Source organism: Haemaphysalis longicornis, unplaced genomic scaffold (assembly GCF_048455015.1).
Source record: "Haemaphysalis longicornis isolate Haplotype H1 unplaced genomic scaffold, Haemaphysalis longicornis Haplotype H1 scaffold_3, whole genome shotgun sequence".
Taxonomy (NCBI): Eukaryota; Metazoa; Arthropoda; class Arachnida; order Ixodida; family Ixodidae; genus Haemaphysalis; species Haemaphysalis longicornis.
Window position 1 is genome coordinate 67,640,553 of NW_027526335.1, and position 18,997 is coordinate 67,659,549.

At 46.4% G+C, this 18,997-nt stretch overlaps 1 protein-coding gene across 1 annotated transcript in view; it reads left to right on the forward strand.

The window, feature by feature from the left end:
• Tmem131 (Transmembrane protein 131) overlaps positions 1 to 18,997 on the forward strand; it is a 113,531-nt gene that overhangs the window by 32,864 nt on the left and 61,670 nt on the right. The window contains exons 16-25 of the mRNA XM_077703345.1: positions 1,108 to 1,224; positions 1,354 to 1,458; positions 2,124 to 2,204; positions 2,803 to 2,955; positions 4,160 to 4,235; positions 8,233 to 8,350; positions 9,183 to 9,318; positions 13,741 to 13,929; positions 15,415 to 15,587; positions 17,681 to 17,820. Of these exons, the coding sequence (XP_077559471.1) occupies positions 1,108 to 1,224; positions 1,354 to 1,458; positions 2,124 to 2,204; positions 2,803 to 2,955; positions 4,160 to 4,235; positions 8,233 to 8,350; positions 9,183 to 9,318; positions 13,741 to 13,929; positions 15,415 to 15,587; positions 17,681 to 17,820 (1,288 nt within the window). The remainder of the gene's footprint in view (positions 1 to 1,107; positions 1,225 to 1,353; positions 1,459 to 2,123; positions 2,205 to 2,802; positions 2,956 to 4,159; positions 4,236 to 8,232; positions 8,351 to 9,182; positions 9,319 to 13,740; positions 13,930 to 15,414; positions 15,588 to 17,680; positions 17,821 to 18,997) is intronic.

Genomic DNA, 18,997 nt, shown 5'->3' on the forward strand with positions numbered 1-18,997 from the left:
TAGTTGAGCGCACGCGAAACACGCGCGAAAACGGCTCAAGGAAAGTGCGAGTAGTGTGTTAGGGCTCCTGTTAGGGAGTAGCTATGCAGGTTGTTAGGGAGCCTGGATGGCCTAGGATACACAGCGCTCTCCGCCGAACGGAGAGGCGGCGGGGGAGGGCGCGCGTTGGAGAGTGCGTGCGCCATGCGGGTTTCGCGAGCGGGCAACTTTCGCCGCTGCAAAGTTGGGGGTGCGAGGATTATGCGAGGAACCAAAAAATTCAAGTTTTGGTGGCTCACATTCGGGGTGCGAGGATTACGCGAGTGTGAGGATTACGCGAGTAAATACGGTAATTTGTAAACAGCGAATCATGCAATAAGAGTATTTTGCCCAAAAAAAACACCATTTGCGCAACAATAAGCCCGCTTCGATCCTACACAATCCGGTTCCAGAACTACCCAGCATTCCCATTGAAGCGTAAACACCGCCACGGAGTTCACGTTGACGCTAGTGCCAGTTTCCCCTCTAGTTATTATTGTATGAAACTCTATGGGGCATTGCAATTACTAGTCAATAAGTAGAGCAACACTTCGACAGATCTCAAACCTCAGGCTGCGAGCTGAAGACGTGCCAACATTTTGATGGCATTTTGAAAAGGGTATTTTCATCCTTGCATAACTGATTAAGTTTTTTGTGCAGACATTTCCGCTATCGTATTCAAAGTACAAAGGCAGGCCGCTTCCATTTGAAAATATAAAGAATGAAGATTGACTTGATTCAATAAGCAGTGCTCCCACCCTGCTAATGTTTTAGTTTCCACAGCCTTTCAATAAAGCTGTGTTATGAGCACAAAGGACGGGTGTGAGCCTGAGTTAGTGTTTTTCAGTATCAGTTCTTTATGCGGATTGGAAGTTCGATTATACATTTCAAGAAGTGATGCTTGTCATCATTTATTTATTTAGTGATGGCAAGAAAGACACGACAAGAGTAACATGCTGAGGGCCCTTAGCATGTAACTTAGTGTAATGTCCTAAGGGCTGTGACAAAAAGCTGGCATCCAAATAGGACGGGAAAAATTCTGGAATTCTTTGCATCTTTTAGTGCTCATGCGGTGCGCTAACTCTGCAGGTGGTGATTAAACAGTGGGGCACAAACATGACGAAGACGGTGGTCGAGCTGGCCACGGAGGCCGAAAACACCAGCACGCTGGTCGGAAACTACAACTTTTCGAGTGTTGTGAGGCAGGTGGGTTGGATCCTTCGTTTGTATAGCTTGTCTATGCAACAGAGGGGAGCTGAAGTTCTGTGGCGAGCGCGTTGAACTGAACAGTGCAACTTCCGTTTGTTTAGTGACGTTGTATTTTGTTACGCCTAGGTGGGCTTGCTGCCTCTGCACTATGCGCTTTTTCGCATCACCATCACAGCGCCGGAAACTGAGGGAGTGTTCTGGGGCGAGGCTGTGATTGAAACGAACCACGAGGTAAGTTATCTGTTGTCTCTGCGTTCTGCGTGCATTCTCGGGAAGATCATGGGATTTTCTATTTTTTTAAAGTGCAGAGCACCTTTGGGGCACTCGCCTTGTAGTCGTAGCTTGCTCGCTGGACCCAAGTAGAGCCACACGGCGTTCTATCGTAACGGCTTCCCACAGAGGCTTCGAAAGCCGAGTGGTTCATATAGTCGTATGCGTTCAAAACTCGTGAACCACTGGCACTTGTCATACATCTCCCCGTTGTTTAGCGCAGGCACATTTGAGGCAAAATATACGTAATTATCCGGCAGTGCCCATGTTCATTTAGTTAGGAATGCTTGTTGGGTTGGTTTTTGTGATAGTAAACGAAAAAAAGTGGCAGTGCAACGCCGGCACATGCGGGAAGAAAAGCAGGCACAAAAAGAACAGAGTTCCCGCTGGCGCAGTTTCAGGCAGGGGGCGCGCGAGCGCTGCAAAGGCGGGAAATTTGAAATGTGTTGGACAAACCTCTCCGTTGAATTCATCAGGAGAGGAATGAGACAGGGCGGCAAAGAGTGTGATGGGTGGTAAAAGTGAGCAGATAACGGTGGCATAGCCCACTATGGCGAACCACTACTCTGCACTTCCGACAGCTTTCACATCGAGTGGAATGGCTTTATTTTCTTTTCTTCTGACAGGTTCTCAAGGTTCACTTTACAATGAGAACAGCAAAAGGCAGCCTCACGTCAGACCCTATCGTGTTTGAGAACGCATTTCCTGTAAGTTGTCTTGTTTATTGGTCAGTCTTGGCTTCTCTTTCAGGTTGCTGAACAAAGCCACCTAAGAAGTGGCGTTTTGCTTTGTGTCATCTGAAATCCATTGGTCATCGGGGTTTGAGGGGAAAAACCTTAAGGAAGCTTTTATTTATTTGACGTGCCTCTTCTCAGTTGCCCAAGTAAAGGGCAGAGCATAGGGTAGAAGACACTGTTTACCTAGTTTGGAGTACAGAAAGTGTTGTGAAATTTGTTCTAGTGTACATGCTTTGAGTTGGGGAGAAAAATGCATGGTCCTAGCTTGATGTCCTAATCTGGAAAATGCTTATAAACCTGCAGCTTCTGTCAACAAAGAACTGGATTTGTGTACGTTGAGTTTCAAGGCAGCCCTTACACACGTTTCTGAGGTGTATGACAATACTTAGAAACGAGACAATTGCTTACTCACTAGTTGTTTATATGCTAAGCAAGACTGTGCTTTATGTGACAGTAGGGGTTAGTTATTCTGGATTAAGACCGTGTGAAGAGCATGCTCTGCCGACCACAGAGGTTGCAGCAATGGGTGCCGCCTAACATCTGTTCAATTGTCCCTTGCCCCCCGCAGGGAAAGGTGTCGTCGCAGAACCTGTACATTCACAGCACCTTTTCGCACTCCATGACGGTAACCTCTGTGCAGACTGTTCCAGAAGATTCTAGGTTTTATTTTGAAGTGACTCAGAATGCTTCACCGGTGCTGCAGCCAAGGAGCAAGAATTGGGTGAGTGCAACCTTGATCAGTGACGTACCGTACTGACGAGAAAAATGCCCATTTCTAGGCTCAGAAATTCCCTATTTTTTTTAGCATTTTTTTCCAGCCGGTTTTTGAAGAATTCCCTGCAAATTTCCCGGCATTCTCTTTTTGATGTTGATAAATGTTCATGTAGATTCCGGTTCCGTTTCGGAGATTAGCCAGTGCCACATATGTGTACTTCACGTAGCCTCAGCAGCATTTGACTATGCATTTCTCGTTTTGTACCACCCAGTGTGCTTACTTCGCATGCCAAAGCTCTAAGCTACAACTGCCGGTATTGAAAATAACAAGACATTGTTAGGCAATTGAGGTAATTTAAGCTCAGCGCCGGGATTGCTGCCGCCGTCTCTTGTAGGCAGCACACGGACAAGGCCGCACCCAAAATACCTTTTTGTATATTGCACAGGAATACATGCGAACAGGCACAGCCCTTTAGCTGTCGCCGCTTCACGCTTTACTTGCACTTTCTCCTCGATTATTCTATACTCTATGCTCCCTCCTATTTTCTGAACTGAATTGGAAGCGGCCTTGTATGCTTGTGGCTTGTGGGAACATGACTGTGGATATGTGAACATGAATCCGACGAAGTGTTAAGGAAACTTTTTAAAAGAAAAAGCAATAAATGATGCAAGGTCCGGTTTACTGGCAATATGTTTCCTTTTTACTCCACTACTACTCCTAAAATTCTCTGATTACATTTAAGATTCCCATTTTCCCTTTTGGCAAAAATTGCAGCCGAAAATTCCCCAAAAGAGGGGAAATTCCCCTAAGGAACGTCACTGACCTTGATCTCGTCCTAGCAGTGAGAATTAAGCAGTTCAGCTGGGCTGCAAGTTGGCGGGTGAGAATGGGTGGCAATATTCAGAAGTTTAGCAAAGCGCACATTTATGTTGTAGTTTCTTCCGAATGCATCCTGTACGTCAATTCAGCTTGTTGTTTTGTTTTGTTTTTCCTTGTTTGATTTCAACAAAGCGCACTTTTTTTTTCCCAGTGCACATATGTATTGCGTGCCAATGCTAACGCATTTCTGATCCCTTCACATTCAGCATTTAGTGGCGCTCGTATGTGCCCCGTAAGTATTTGTGCGTGTGATGAATTCATAATCAAGCTGCCCCTCTCACATGCAAAATTTCTGATTGGGCTCGCACTTCCCCTCTTTTCCATCATGCAGGCAGGGAAGCTGTACTTTGATCCAAGGCGGGAATGCAAGCAAAAATGCTACAGTGGCCTGCCAACAGGAACGACTGGTGAGGCCGATACTACACTGTGCTTAGTGATGAGGGCTTTCGTGGATGGGTAGACGAGCATTAGGGGAATAGGGTTGAATCGCAGCTTGAATATGAATTGCAGTTGAAAGTGTGTATAGATTGATTGACTGATTGATTGATTGATTGATTGTGGGGTTAAAGTGCTTACACATCACAGGTGACGAGGCGCACTGTAGTGGAGTGCTCCAGATTAATTTTGACCACCTGGAAATCCTTAACGTGCGCCGAAATCTTGAACACACAGGCGTTCTTGCTTTTCGCCTCCATCAGAAAAGCGGCCGCCATGGCCGGGAATTGAACCCGCCTTCTCGTAAAGTGTCGAATAATGGGCAATCTGTCAGCCTTGAGAGTGAATGTTAAGTAATAAAAGTCATCTGGTGTGGCAGAAGAAAAAAGAAGGTAAGAAGAACCCTGCAGAGTTCAAGACATGTTAGTGTTAAGTAAATTTTGGGGTTTCTTTTTGTTTCTTTTCTTATTGCCAGTAAAGGTGATGGAAGCATTCAGCAAAATGATAGCAGTATGCTGGTGAAACAAACAGGGATTGAATTGCACGAAATGCGATCAAGAGGGGAAGATAAAAGAATTTGCAATTCATTTTCTCATAAACTGCAGGGGATGGGGTGAGTAAGGAAGAAGCACCCGCCGCGGTGGCTCAGTGGCTAAGGCGTTGCGCTGCTGAGCACGAGGTCGCGGGTTCGATTCCCGGCCGCGGCGGCCGCTTTTCTGATGGAGGCGAAAAGCAAAAACGCCCGTGTGCACGAGATTTCGGCGCACGATAAAGATCCCCAGGTGGTCAAAATTAATCCGGAGCCCTCCACTACGGCGCGCCTCATCGCCTGCGTTGCGTCGGCGCGTTAAACCCTACCATCAATCAGAGTAAGGAAGAAGCACTCGGAGGGGGCTTTAACCTAGTCTTTGGACTATGGCGAAGTTGCTTTGAGAAGCGTGTGCACTGCACTTAAGGGGGCTCACTGGTCTTAAACCAAAAAAGTTTATTTTTGCAGTTATGATGATGAAAATTGGGGGGCACATGTAGTTTTTCATTCTTATTGTAGATATAGAATTTGTTTTTGAGTAAAATGATTATATTCAAATTTATTTGGATCTTTATATTCAATTTTTTGACAGCCTTTGTAAGAAAACTGGTGGAGGGATGCAGCTAAACAGGGAACCAGTGAACTGTGCACAAATCAAGGAGTGCAATAAGACTAACATTATCATTCTATCTGGTCTGTAGCAGAAGCTACGACAATTTGAAGTTTGGGCTTGAAAGGTGGCAACCAGAAAAATCAGTTTTGCCATCCAGGCCCAAACTTCAAATGGTCGTAACTTCTGCTACAGACCAGATAGAACGATAATGTTAGTCTTATTGCACTCCTTGATTTGTGTACAGTTCACTGGTTCCCTGTTTAGCTGCATCCCTCCAGCAGTTTTTTTACAAAGGCTGTCAAAAAATTGAATATAAAGATCCAAATAAATTTGAATATAATCATTTTACTCAAAAACAAATTCTATATCTACAATCAGAATGAGAAACTACATGCGCCCCCCAATTTTTATCATAATAACTGTAAAAATAAACTTTTTGATCAAAGACCCATGTGCCCCCTTAAACTTGATGTCGTAGCAGGTATTTTTCGTGGACTTTTGTTTATTGATTTTATGAATCTTGTATACCTCTGGGACTTCAAGGCATGCTTAGATTAAGATGCTGTAAAAATGTAGGTGCATGTGGGGGCTGTAAAATGTGGGCCTGAGTTTATCCTAGTTCAGCAAGACTGACTTAGTTATCGGCAGCACCATCAAAGAAATTCAGCTGAAGGTATTGAAATTATATGTGGTGTTTCAAATGATGCGTTTTATAATAAAAAAAATTAAATTTCGATTACAATTTCTAATATACAGTGTAACCAACTTATAACAGTATTGAAGTGCCTCAAAAGAGCTCTTGTTCTAACCAGTAATTTTTATAACAGGGCTGGGCAGAAAAAGTTACTTTTGTAAGCATTTAGCGTTTTTCACACAGTATTTACAAAACAGAGATGCAACTGCATGGCCGACCACCCAGGCTTAAACATGCATGTGATAACCAACTCCACAGGGCCCCTGGAAAAGTCCACTGTCTTTCACACAGGAGGAAGCCTCCGCATCAAATCCTTGACAGTTTCTTTTTTTAACGATTGGTGGATTGCATGTTCGAAAGTGGTTTGTTTGCTGCCTTTTTTAACGTCAATAATCAACAGTGGCCTTTACCCCAATGTAGCTTTATTTTAATCTGGACAGTGTTGAAGAGCTGCCCTCTGCCTTTCTTTACTGCTTGGGCCAGCTGACCGCAGGAGATGACAGGGGCAGTCAAAAGGTCTGTTCCTGCAGGTATAGCGTGGCTTAGAGCACTGCACGGGCCTGATTTTAAGGCCCGAGCCCGGCCCGAGCCCGCTCCGCGAAGCCCGAACCCGACCCGGGCCCATAACACCTAGCCCGAGCCCGGTCCGGGCCCGGGCATTCATAAGTGAGCCTGGCCCGAGCCCGGCCCGGGCCCGCCATCTCAAGCCCAGGCCCGGCCCGGCCCGGTAATTTATTTTTTGGCCTAGGGAGCGACCGCGCATGTGTGACCAGGCCCGGTCTTTGACGCTGAAGAAAGTTTGTTTATTATATTCCGGGCAATCAGACGGGGCATCTAGTGCTGTACAAGCACGTCATGAACTGAACGCAAAAAATAAGGGTTTAAAAGTACATGTAGTTTAGCTTTCACCGTCTGCAGTTCACGCCACATCGGTGTAACAATAGCTCGTATTCTTAGACGAGAGACACCATCACCTTTGATTACCATACTCTTGGCAACTTCACGTGGTTGTCTCGGACACAAGTTGGTATTGCTGAATTTTTTTGATCCGCATTTGAATCCACGAGTATGTGCGCGCGTTGAAATACTTCACCTGCAGTGGTTGTTAAGCGGTGGTGTTTCTCTGGCACGCGAGTTTGATTCCCGGCCACGGCAGCCGCATTTTGATTGATGCGACATCTAAAACACACGTGTACATACATAGACATAGGTGCACAGCTCCAGGATATCTTGTAATCCTTGTAATTCCTGGTAATCGTATCTTTGGTATGTTATACACCAAATTATAAAATCTTGATGCAGTACAAGAAATGTCACTAAAATTACAGTATAGTGAACATCAGACCTAGCAAAACACGTTTTTAAAACAATGCGTACAACTAACAGCAAGAAGCGCGCAAAAATAAACCAAGAATATTCATTTTTAAGCTCTTCTCTACACTTCGCGTCGGACCTATTAACGCCGTGCCTATGAATTCAAGCCCGAGCCCGGCCCGAGCCCACGGCGGCATCGAGCCCGAGCCCGGCCCGGGCCCACGGGGTCGAGCCCGAGCCCGGCCCGGGCCCGCGGCATTGATTCCGGGCCCAGCCCGGGCCCACCGAACATCGACTTCGGGCGGCCCGGCCCGGCCCGCGGGCCAGGTCGGGCTCGGGCTTTCGGGCCGGCCCGGGCCCATGCAGTGCTCTAGCGTGGCTACACAAGACACCAACTTTTTGCGAGTGTTGGAGAGGTAGAAGATGCCGCAACCTATTTCATGCTTAAAAAGTCATGCTTGGTCACACACAGTGCACCCATGATCTCTCACAGATCTCCAAATACTATGCCTTACATGGGCTCATACTGTCAGGCTCAAATATTATAACCAATAATAAGGAAAATGACATTGTTATAAGGGGTTTATTTTACCATATACCATATAGCAAGGTTGATGGTGCCACAACTTTTCATTGTTGCATCCTATAGTATATTGTTATAACCGGTATTGTTATAAGTGGGTTGGACTGTATACCCATCCTTTCAGAAACTTCAGTGTGTTGTGGTGTGCTACTTTGTTGGTTACAGGTGCTGTGCAAGTTAAGAGAAGCGCTTGCGTGAGATAGGTGCACCTTTTTTTCCCCCTCTTCAATTTGCAGAGGGTCATCAGTGGTTGTCCGGGCTGAGTCTCCCGACTGACGTGGGTGACGCAGATTTGGAGCTGTTCCAAAGCATCCATGGTCGCTGGCTCGCTCTACAAGAGGACAGAAAACACATGTGAGTGCCTTCACTTCTGTGATCCTCTTAGTTGAACTAGCTCTCGGAGGAGGGGAGGGGGGCTCTCTCTGGGCAGGGAAAGGAAAACAGAGAAGAGGGTGGGAAAACTCTGGGCACATTTGTTGCGCTGTATTCCTTTGTTAATTTAACAAATCGCAACAGTGCAGACGAAAATGTGGTGAAAGACTAGACACAGACAGTCATCAAAACTGTTAACAACAACAAAGAACGAGGTGCCAGCGTATGCACAGAGCGGCAGCTTACGATAGCGCTCAGGCTGCTAAGCCAGGATGTTAGCATGCGCTGAAGCACCCGAGTGCAGTAGGGCAGCATCGTGAGGGCCGATAACCAGGCACCAAAGATGCGGCTGTGGCTATCGTGAGCTGCCACTCTCTGAGTAGGCAGGCACCTCGTGTTTTGTTGTTGTTAACAGTTTTGACGACTGTACGTGTCTGCGCATGTAGTCTCGTTTTGTTTTTGACCGCGCTGTTGTGATTCGTTTCAACCAACAAACTCGTACTAGGGTCCTACGTTGTTATTTAGACCTGCAGTGGGTTATTTAGACTGGTGATGGCCAATTATTTTCAAGAAGGGCTCTCCTGCTTTTCGGAGCTTCAGGTTGTACACATCCTGTGTAACAGTTTTAAATTTCTTCATTACTTAATAAAAGGAAGGGGAACGCTTTCTTCTCGGCAGGGCTTCTACTGCCTGTGGCACTTCACGAAGCGTTTGCTGTTTTGTTGTGTGGTTTGATGTGTCGTAATGTGTGTTTAAAAGGAACACCTTTTTGTGGGGTCTGGGTTAATGTGGTTTGCCTTTGCTTTCCTTCTAGCGTCAACATGACGCTAAAAGTGGACACCAGCGAAGCGCAGGGTTTCCTTATGGAAGCTCAGGTGCTCTTTCATTGGCCAAAGCTGTCGGCCAAGAATGTTCTCAAGTTCCCGGTGACACAAGTTGGCAACCTCACGGTGAGTTCCTCGTCCTTGGTGATCAGTTGTGTGCTATACTCAGCATGCTGGCACAGATTTCAGCGTGGGGAAAAGGGAGAACAGAGATGTTGAGGAGGTTGTTCCACCAAAAAGGGATGAAAAGAGAGAAAAGAGAGGAGGAGGAATAACATTTATTTTTAAGGGAAAGGGGAGGGGGAAAGGAGAGTGGGTGGTGGCCTCAGTCCAGGCCGCCTTCAGGCCCCCCAGCAGCCCTCGCCCGGGAGATCAGGTACTCCTGATCCTCGAGCTGGAAGCTGGTCAGCCTGTGCTCCCACTGCTCCAATGTAGGTGATGGAATTGGGTTGGGATGTTTGGCGCACTCCCATACGAGGTGATAGGTGGTGTTTGGTGTATTGCATGTTGTGCAGTTGTAGGGAAAAGCAGTTGGTGAAAGTAAGTCTGTGTTTGGATTCTGCGCCAGATTCGAGAGTCTTGTGTATTGAGTGATGGGTGAGGAGGAGGGTAAAGGAGGCGCTCCCGGCGATAATGATATAAGATGTCCGTGTATGTTTTTGGGACTGACTGGCTGGGCGAGGCGAGAAAAGAGAGAGAGATTTTATTTCGGCGGAGGACTATACTTCAGTGGCGGTGAAAGGGTTGTAGAAGGTAGGGACCACGGAGCAAGATAAACAGGAGCGCCGACTTCGCTCTCTCCGGCGGGCTCTTAATGTCCATCACTCGCAGAGCACAGTGTAGATGGCGCAGCGAATGGCGCAGCACCGGCGTTCCCCGTGCACCGGCGGGCGCGTTGGCGGAACGCATTCCGTCGGCTTTTGTCGTCTGCTTCGGCGACGGTAGTTTTGGGCGCGAGTGCTTTGGGCCTGCTTTGGCGCCGCTTCGCGTTCATTCCGCTCCTCCTTCACACGGCTTGATTAAGTTGTTCGACAGCACCTTCTGGGTAACCCGGACCCGAAGGGATTGAGTGGTCATACGGCAAAGACACGTTAAAGATTGGTTGCATGGCGGGAAAACAAAATGTAGAAACCACATACAGACATATGGCTGATATACAAACCCGACCTTTCGCACAGTGCTTGCCGTAAATGTGACTCCGTTTTGTAAATTTGTGAATACCGATTCGGTTGTGTTTTAACAGGTTTCACAAAAGGCGAAAGGAGCAACTGGTTCTGATCAATAGCGATTATAAAAGTTCCCGCAGCTTTCTCGCAGTTCTCCAACTTACGTCCAAAATAGAGTGTGCCTAGAACACGGACCGCCACTCACACGCTCATCAGAAAAGAACAGAAATGCGATAACATCAACCGCGACTGCCCGCGACGTAGCAATCTGCTCAAGATCAAGGCCCTGACAGTGCGGTCTTTTCACAAGCCTTCATTTCGCGATATTTGAATTCGTCCAGACCCTGTATCTCTGTGGTGATGACTCGCCGAAGGAAAAGGTTTAATGAGCCAGTTGACCCTGGTAGGCTCAAAATTGCAGCCATACAAATTGCAGCATTTATTCGGAGTCCGCGGCGTTATCGACGAGATAACACGACTGTAGAGCCACAGTGAACATTGGGCGGCAAGTTGCGGCACGAGTTACAAAGAAGGTTGCGTTTGATATTCTTGGGTGCCTTATCAAGCTGAGGGTGTTTTTGTATACTTCATACAAGATGGCAGCCGTCCAATTCAGTCATTTGCACAGAAATGTGCATCATTGCTGTTTGCCCGATGGAGACTCCGAGCGACCCTTGTAAGCGTTGTTCGTGCGCAGAAGCAGCATAAATACTTAAGCATGCGGCCGGAGAGCGGGCTAACAACAGAGGGTAACTTTTGCGCTGCATCGATTTGTCGTAAGCAGAATCACGCTAGACTGTATGTTGTGGCGTTCCATATTACTCTTGCTCATTCTTTGGTGCTTCTGAAGTCGTCGTCGTTCAGTTATGTCTTACATCTGCTGGGTTAGTACAATATTTTTAGCAGGTCTTCATAATGTCAGAATAAACACCCCCTGATAGGAAATAAGCGATCGCCATGTATGCGGTGGCGTGCGAATATCTGCGCCGTCTACTGCAGCTGAGCACGGGTGTTTAAATTCCACGCGTGTACGCATGACTCCTGCATAGTAGGACCGGCATACGACAGACGTCGCTGCGAAAGAAGAGACGTACAGAGGCACAGCGACGAGAGGGCGAACGAAGGAGGAAGAGAGCAAAGGGAAAGCTGGGCGGCCGGCGGCGCGTGGACATTATCGGCCCGAACAAAGGATTTTTTCTGGGCCTCAGTCGGCGCTCCTCTTTATATCTTGCTCCGTGGTAGGGACTTATCGCGCGCTCACGATAAGGCAACCGGAGAAGAAAGCGAAACTCGCCGCAGCACACCTGGTGATGGTCCGGGGCGACTTGACGCACTTTCGCTGTCCGTACAAAGTCTGACGAATCGAACTTCTTTTCCTTGTTGGTGCTGCTGACATCACGCATAGATTCAAGGTCAGATACACCGGAATCCATCGAAATTTGCAATTCGCGCAAGCATTGGCAAGCGGTGGCCACGCCATAATCGAAACTGCGTGAGCTCGCCTCCTCGCTGGCGAAGAACATTTAAAAATACTAGGGGTGTGCGAATATCAATTTTTTAATTTCGAAGCGAATTCGAATAATAAAAACAAAGTTCGAATCGAATCGAATATTTTTCGAATACGAATACTTATTGTTTTTTGTAAAATTAATGTTTTCACCATCTAGAGACACAAAAACTGCAACTTCAATGCACAACAAATCACACAAAGTAAAATTAGGAAATACACAATACCATTGCACTCAACAGGTTAAGGTCTGCACTCACTTAAATGTTAACATGGAGAAAGGTTAACTGCTCGACATGTTCGGGGAGCAGTGACAACCTCCTGCTCGTCACCACTTTACCAGATACCGAAAACAGCCGCTCACTTGAGACACTAGTAGCTGGCATGCCCGAGCCCGTGCACATTGCCGCGCGCTGATACAGTAAAATCTTGATGATACTAATCTCGCGGGACTGCGAAAAATATTCGTATCATCCGAAATTCATATGAACCAACACAGACCAAAAAATCTAAAAAAGTTTTCGTTTATTTCTTTTCGTACTTTCGCGTGAAGAAATTCGTGATTTTTTCTGCTTTTTTTAACCCCCGTGTCGCAAAGCAGTCCTTTCTGGAGCACGTAAAGCTTCGCGCTCGTCTCCTCACTCGCTGTGCCCAAGCTCGCTACACGCCGCAACAGCCAAGCGTGAACCGCATGGTGCGTTTTTGCACGCGATTCGCTTGCCTCGGCTCTGCGAGCGCTGTATTTTCACGCCCACATCGACGATTTCGCGCCCGCGGTAGCGCCTACCTCGGTCAGAAAATGACGCACGACGCGCGCGGCAGAATGGAGGAGCCTGACTACTTGCAATGAGATCGAGACAGCCAGCTTGGCTCCGCCGGAGATGGTTAGGCTTAGCACCCCGGCAAATATTTTATGGGCGCTTTCACTAGCGGCGCGGATGATGTTTTATAGTACCGTTTTCGCATGCATTATCAGCTCCTTTACTGCACAAGCAACTTCGTGTCTCCCTTGAGCCGCATTTTAAAGAGCGGTTAGAAGCGGTCGCACGAGCGCCCGCGCCACTTCGCGGCTGGAGCCGACGCCATGTTGACGCCGGCGGCCGCGCCGCACGCAGCGTGGGGGTGGTTTCACGGCGGTGTCAGCGCGTTGGGCGTGCGCAGAGCGTTTTCGCGAGCAGAAAACAACAGCCCGGCCGTTTCCGTAGAAAGAGTGACAAACAGGGGAGCGAGAGCCGTCACTTGCTCGTTCGGCAGTCGGGTGCCTCGCCGGCTCGTTCGTATCTTCCGCCGGGCCGCGCAGGTCCGTTCGTAACAGCCGAAATTTTTCCCATTGCAAACGATGCAATTTAGCCGGGACTTTTCGGAAATTCGTATCATCCCGAAATTCGCACCCCCAGAATCGTATAATCGAGAGTCCACTGTAAATAAACACCGATAAGACACGCTCTGATTTTTTTTTTTTTTTTTTAAGTTTTGGGTGGTTCGAATATTTCGAACAGTAAAAGTGTCGTTCGAATCGAATCGAATACCAAAAAATTCGAATCGAATATTCGAAGTTTCGAATATTCGCACACCCCTAAAATACCCCCTGCGGCGGAAACACGAAACTCGAAAGTGAAACTGATAAAATACTTCCTCCTTTACCATTTGGACGGACGAAGTACTCGAAGAGCGGCAAAATTTGAATTTGAATTCATCGATAGCACACTATTGGTGGGAGTAGGCGCGATCACAAAAGTAAATGTATGTTGTCATCATCGTAAATGCTGTCAAGAGTGACCCATCTATTGTAATCTTTTCGTGGGCTTCGCTGACGTTTAGGGTTACAGCACCCTGCCATGGTTGTGGCTCTTCCTTTTGGGGTGCCCCGCGCAGGTGAGGCAGCTGACCCTGGAGAATCCATCCAGCCTGCCCGTGCTGGTGCAAGTGCTGCCGCTGTTCATGTACCCGGACCTGGATGCAGCGCTAGCCATGGCCGCGCAGTCGTCCAGCCTGCACAACCTGTCCGCCTCCATGCGGAGGGACGACGGTGTCTTCACGCTGCAGGACCTAGAAGAGTACAATGTGAGCACTCTCCGAACAACATTGGGTGTAGTCTTATTATAACGGCTGCAGTTATGGCGAATGCTCAGTTGTAACGAGCGAGTGGGGCAAGGCCTTCGCAGTATTCAGTTAAGCAATGGCGTTTTGTTTCAAGTATGACGCACGTGCTTTAAGAGGGCAGCTGGGGTACACAGCAAACGCTTGACCATGGTAAGCAAAAAGCCCTTATCTACTGTACTGGCTTTAGCCGGTAAAAAGAAGGCAACTAGGGTGAAAGGTAGTATGAGCAAAGTCTGGTGCATTCTTTTAAGGTTGCAAAAATGCATATATCTAAAAGAGAGGAAAAATCAGTCATTTAATGCAGCATGTGCTTCCCCTGTCCTACAACTTAACCTTCGGCAAAGTAAAGTTAAGGCACCCTTTGTTTGCCCATTGATGTCTGAAGTTTCAAGTCATGCGATAATTAATTCCAGCATGATAGCTGCCGCGCTACAAGTTGCCTCCACCAGAAAACGTTATCGATGAGCAGCCACCTTCTGCATCGCCAGTTAACGAGGTAGCTTACAACAAAATAGCGAAAAATCTAATCATGTTACACCAGCAGTGTCTGCCAGGCTCCTTCCTTCCCCTACGGCACCTATACTACTTAATTTAATGCCAAGGGGCATCTTAGTACCATTTCTGTAATTTGGCAAAACTGTGCAGCAGCAGCAGTTGATGTTAAAATAGACTCGAAATACATAATCATCATCTATGCTTATTAGTGGTGTGCATTTCCGTTACGGTAAAAGAATGCTTGAAAGGTAGGTGTGCATGTGGCCTTGGTTTGTGCTTATTTTTATTGCAGTCCTTTACCGCTTGAAGCATGAACTTTACTGCTTGAAGCATGAATTGTCAACTATAACGAACATTTTGAGCGTGATGATTACATTTATTATAAGGGGGCTTGACAGTACACATGTGAAGGAAACACTGAAGTTACTTGGTTGTTGTATGCGGTTATACGGTTGGTATCTTCTCTGTGCATTTGCTGCTGATCTTGAGTAACGAGAAACGAACATGATTAAAAATCAGCACAGAAAAAACACTGCACAAAACAGAGCAAGAAGTAGATAGGACAGCGCTGTCCTGTCTACTTCTCGTTCCTTTTTTTCCCCACTGATCTTTAACCGTGAACGTTCACCAACTCATCCAAATCCCAGTCCTCTTGAATGAGAAACGGAGTAGGCAGTGTAATTTCCTAACAAGCCACCGCCGTGAATGCAGACTTCTTGAAAAGCTCGCATGAATACTGCATGATGTGCTTTCTTGAAGAAAAAAAAGCATTGCCTCAATAAGTCTTCTTCTTTTTTTTTTCTGCTTTTAAATGTGGTACCCACGAGTAAGAGCTAGTCATAGAGCTTACAGCCTAGAGGCGTTGCGGCCATAAAGCTGCAGTCGTGTTGCGAGCACTCCCCGCTTGTGGTGGCAGCTCAGACTCTGATGCTGTGCCCCATGGCGTCGCAGCCCAGCCCCGACAATGTGTTCCTGGCCTATGGCAAGGGCCTGGAGGAGTACTTCCACGTCAAGACGCACCGGAAGTCCCTGGCCTTCCAGCTGACACCGGGCATGAGGGTGCGGATGAAGGTCGGCTTCTCCCCCAGGGACGACCAGCCCGCCGTCTCCCTGCTGCTCATTCGGTGCGTGTGTACCCCCTTCCCCCGCGCAGCCTCTTCTGCGTTACATCCTGCCTGCTCGACAGTTGGGTTTTGGGACTCCAAAAATTCGGACTTGCTGGATATTCCTGACGTTCCCGAGGAACCGCCTGTTGTCCCATAGTAATGGCTCGTGGATTTTTTGGACTGCTCTTTTATTCAGACTATTTTTCATTCCCCTCCAGGTGCGAAAAATCGGTCGGCTACTGTATTTGCAAATGTAGACTACATAGCGAACTAAGGCGTCGAAAAAAAAAAAAAAGGACTCACTGGGGGTTTACGAAGTCCATCGTAATTTTTAATTTTAAGGCATTAATTCTTAGCTGTGATGCACAGCTTCCTGTACTGATGATGGAATGAATTTCGACCCATTTCTTTCTAGGGTCAGTGTGTACGTATTTACTCGAATCTAACATGCATGTTTTTCCCAGAAAAATAGGTTCCAAAATTACATGCGCGTTACAATCGAGTAAACTCAAAACTGCGGTGCCGTATCGCCATCAACGTTTCAAAATGGCTGCTTGACTACTGAACGCGTAGCCAGCGCGTCATAGTCGGCGCATGTTTGCTTTTGTTGTCTGCGTAGTCTCTCTCTCTTTTTTTTTTTTTTTTTTTTTCCCTTCTGTTCTTTCCGCCATGGAATTTCCCACTGCTAAGACAGAGCGGGTTCACCACGATGGTGCGTTCAAGAAGAAAGTAGTCTTGTGCACGGAAAGCAATGGAAATCGACCGCATTCAGTGTTCTAGACACTTGCTTGCGGGACTGACGCAAACAGAAAGAGAAAATTTTCACAAGCAAGGTGGCACGGAAAGGGTTCAGCAGACCAAAGAAGGAGCTTTATCCCCAAATAGAAGACCCGCTGGCAAAGTACGTGCAGCAGCGAGTGGCTCAAAGACCCGTAATGACAGAGCTGTCGGGGCAGCGACGGCGCTGCCCCGGACCGTCGTCGTGGTGACTGTCTTGCCGGCAATAACCGGCACATTTCATTTCATGCCATCTTTGGAATAAACCTTGCTTGTTCCAATTGAGAAAAAGTTGCATTTTTGTATTAAATAATGAAAGTCTAATGCGCGTTACAATCGAGGACAGAGCGTATTTTTTCTTCTGACTGCGAAAAACGGGTGTGCGTTGCAATTGAGGGCGCGTTAGATTCAAGTGAATACGGTAAGTGCCTGTGCCCTTTGTGGTTTGGTATGTGCTTCCTGAAAACGACTTTGATGGACAAGATGCACATTGTGCATTGACTTGAGTGTTGAAAATGTCTGAAATTTTCAATAGTCAAACACCAAAAGTCGAAATTCCTAAAGTCAGTGATTACACGGGTAGAACTATCTCTGCCAAAATTCGTTTTTCCCCGGACCACATGTGAATGGAACCTGTTGCCTACAAATGTTGCATTTATCGTGTATGTGTGAGCTCCCCAACTCACCAAAATGTGCTTGATTTGTGCTGAATAATGTTACTGTATTTTTTTTTTTTTTTCTTGCAGTTTCCTTTCGTTATATCTGTATCGCCCACTCCTGCTTTAAGCCTGCACAGGCTAACAGCATCCTTTAAGTCAATATAATAAAATAATAGGCAATATTCATGTGCATTACTAATGTGTATAGTAATGCTGAACTCGGACAGGGTTTGTCAAAATTTTCTGGGCTACAAAAAATTCAAAGCTTAAGCTTACTGTTTAACTGTGGCCAAAATATTTTATGACAGTAAGAAAGAAAGGCAGTTTCTCTTGCTTTTTGGTATAAAACATTTCAGCTTCGCCCGAGAGGTAAGCTTGTACTTTGAATTTTTCGCGGCCTATGCATTTTCACCATGGCCTAGAAAATTTTGGCAAGGGCTGTGCCTGCTGTACTGTTCATGTAGCAAGTTCATGGTAACTATTTCGAAATATGTGTGCATTCGTGATAAAGAGCAATTAAGTATACATGTTGAGCAGTCAAGGTTAGTCTTAGTCTTAGTGTGCAGTGAAGGTTTTTTCTTAACAAGGCAACGTTCCTAATAGAAACATGCAGTGCACTTAAGACGATGCTTGTGCTTGTGAGACAACATAGGCATGTCATCAATTCGGGTGCAGGAACAACCTGACCGTGATGAGTGCGGTCATGCTGAAGGGCCAAGGTGGCTATGGACAGCTCCGCATTGGAAACAAGGCACCGGGCAGTGACTCCGTGCTGAACTTTGACATCTCGGAGAGCCACCTGAAGGACTGTGATGGTGGGTAATGGAAAATATGTGATGGTGTGTGACGACATGTTGACTAGGTATGCATAGGTGTGTGCGTGTGCGTGTGCATGTGCGTGTGCCTGCGTGCGCGTGCGTGTGTTGCATTTTTTTTGTGTGTGTGTGTTTGGTCGAATCATACATTATCTGCTCCATTCAGAATTCCACCAATCGAAAATTTAGAGTATACAGCACTAACTAGTAGCAAGAGTTAGTTTTTTTGTGTGTGTGCAATTACTTAAGGGGGGACGAGGGTCTTAAAACTAACTTTTTTATTTATGGGTAGAAACTTATGAAAATTTGCACACGGATGTGTTTTTCTCTGTAGATTTCAAATATGCAATTATATTTGAGCTGGTGCTGTTAGTTCAAAAGTTATCATACAAAGTGTTAACCGCAATTAGGTAATTTCTTACGCAGCTTTAATGAACTTTCGCAATGCATTTTGTCGCTTTTAATTACATGAATGGATAGCCAGAGAGTTCCCATACCCGATGACATTCTTCGTTTTTCTCTAAAGTCACGGCATCCTAAAAAAATATGTCAAGTACAAAAAATGGCAGTATTGGATATTTTGGCTCATCAAAATAACTGCAAGTCATTATTTATGCGTAGCCTAAACAGAAAAACTAAGAATGTCATCGGCTGCCTCAGGCTGTACTGAAAAAAATGGTACCAAGATTGACCTTATGAAGCAAGAAGAAGTTTCCAAAAAGCTGCGTAAGGCTGAGGGAAGTGACCAAAAATATGAAACTGAGAAAACTGCATTTGAAGTTTGGCCATGTGTTATGAGATGAACCGTCAGTAGTGTAGCTTCAAAATTTCCCAGTAACAAAGACATGTTCTTCCCATTTTCAAATCTGTCTTTGGATTCCAAAAATGTCAACTAGAACTGGAGATACAAAAGGCCAAGTAACGGACCCCATCAGGAATTTAGCAATATTTATCGACTTCGAATCGGTTGGCATTTTGTTAGCGTTGTTAAATCTGGTAGTGTCTTGCTGGCGTCGTGAAAACTGCAACAGTCCTTCGTGAAGTGCCATCATCTATTACAGTGCACTGTGGTACCCAGAATATTGTGTACGGCAAAAGTGTGAGGGTGAAACTTGCTTTAGGTGCCCCCCTTTTTTTGTTCTTTGGTGAGGCTATTTCATTCGCGGTTTTTATGCTG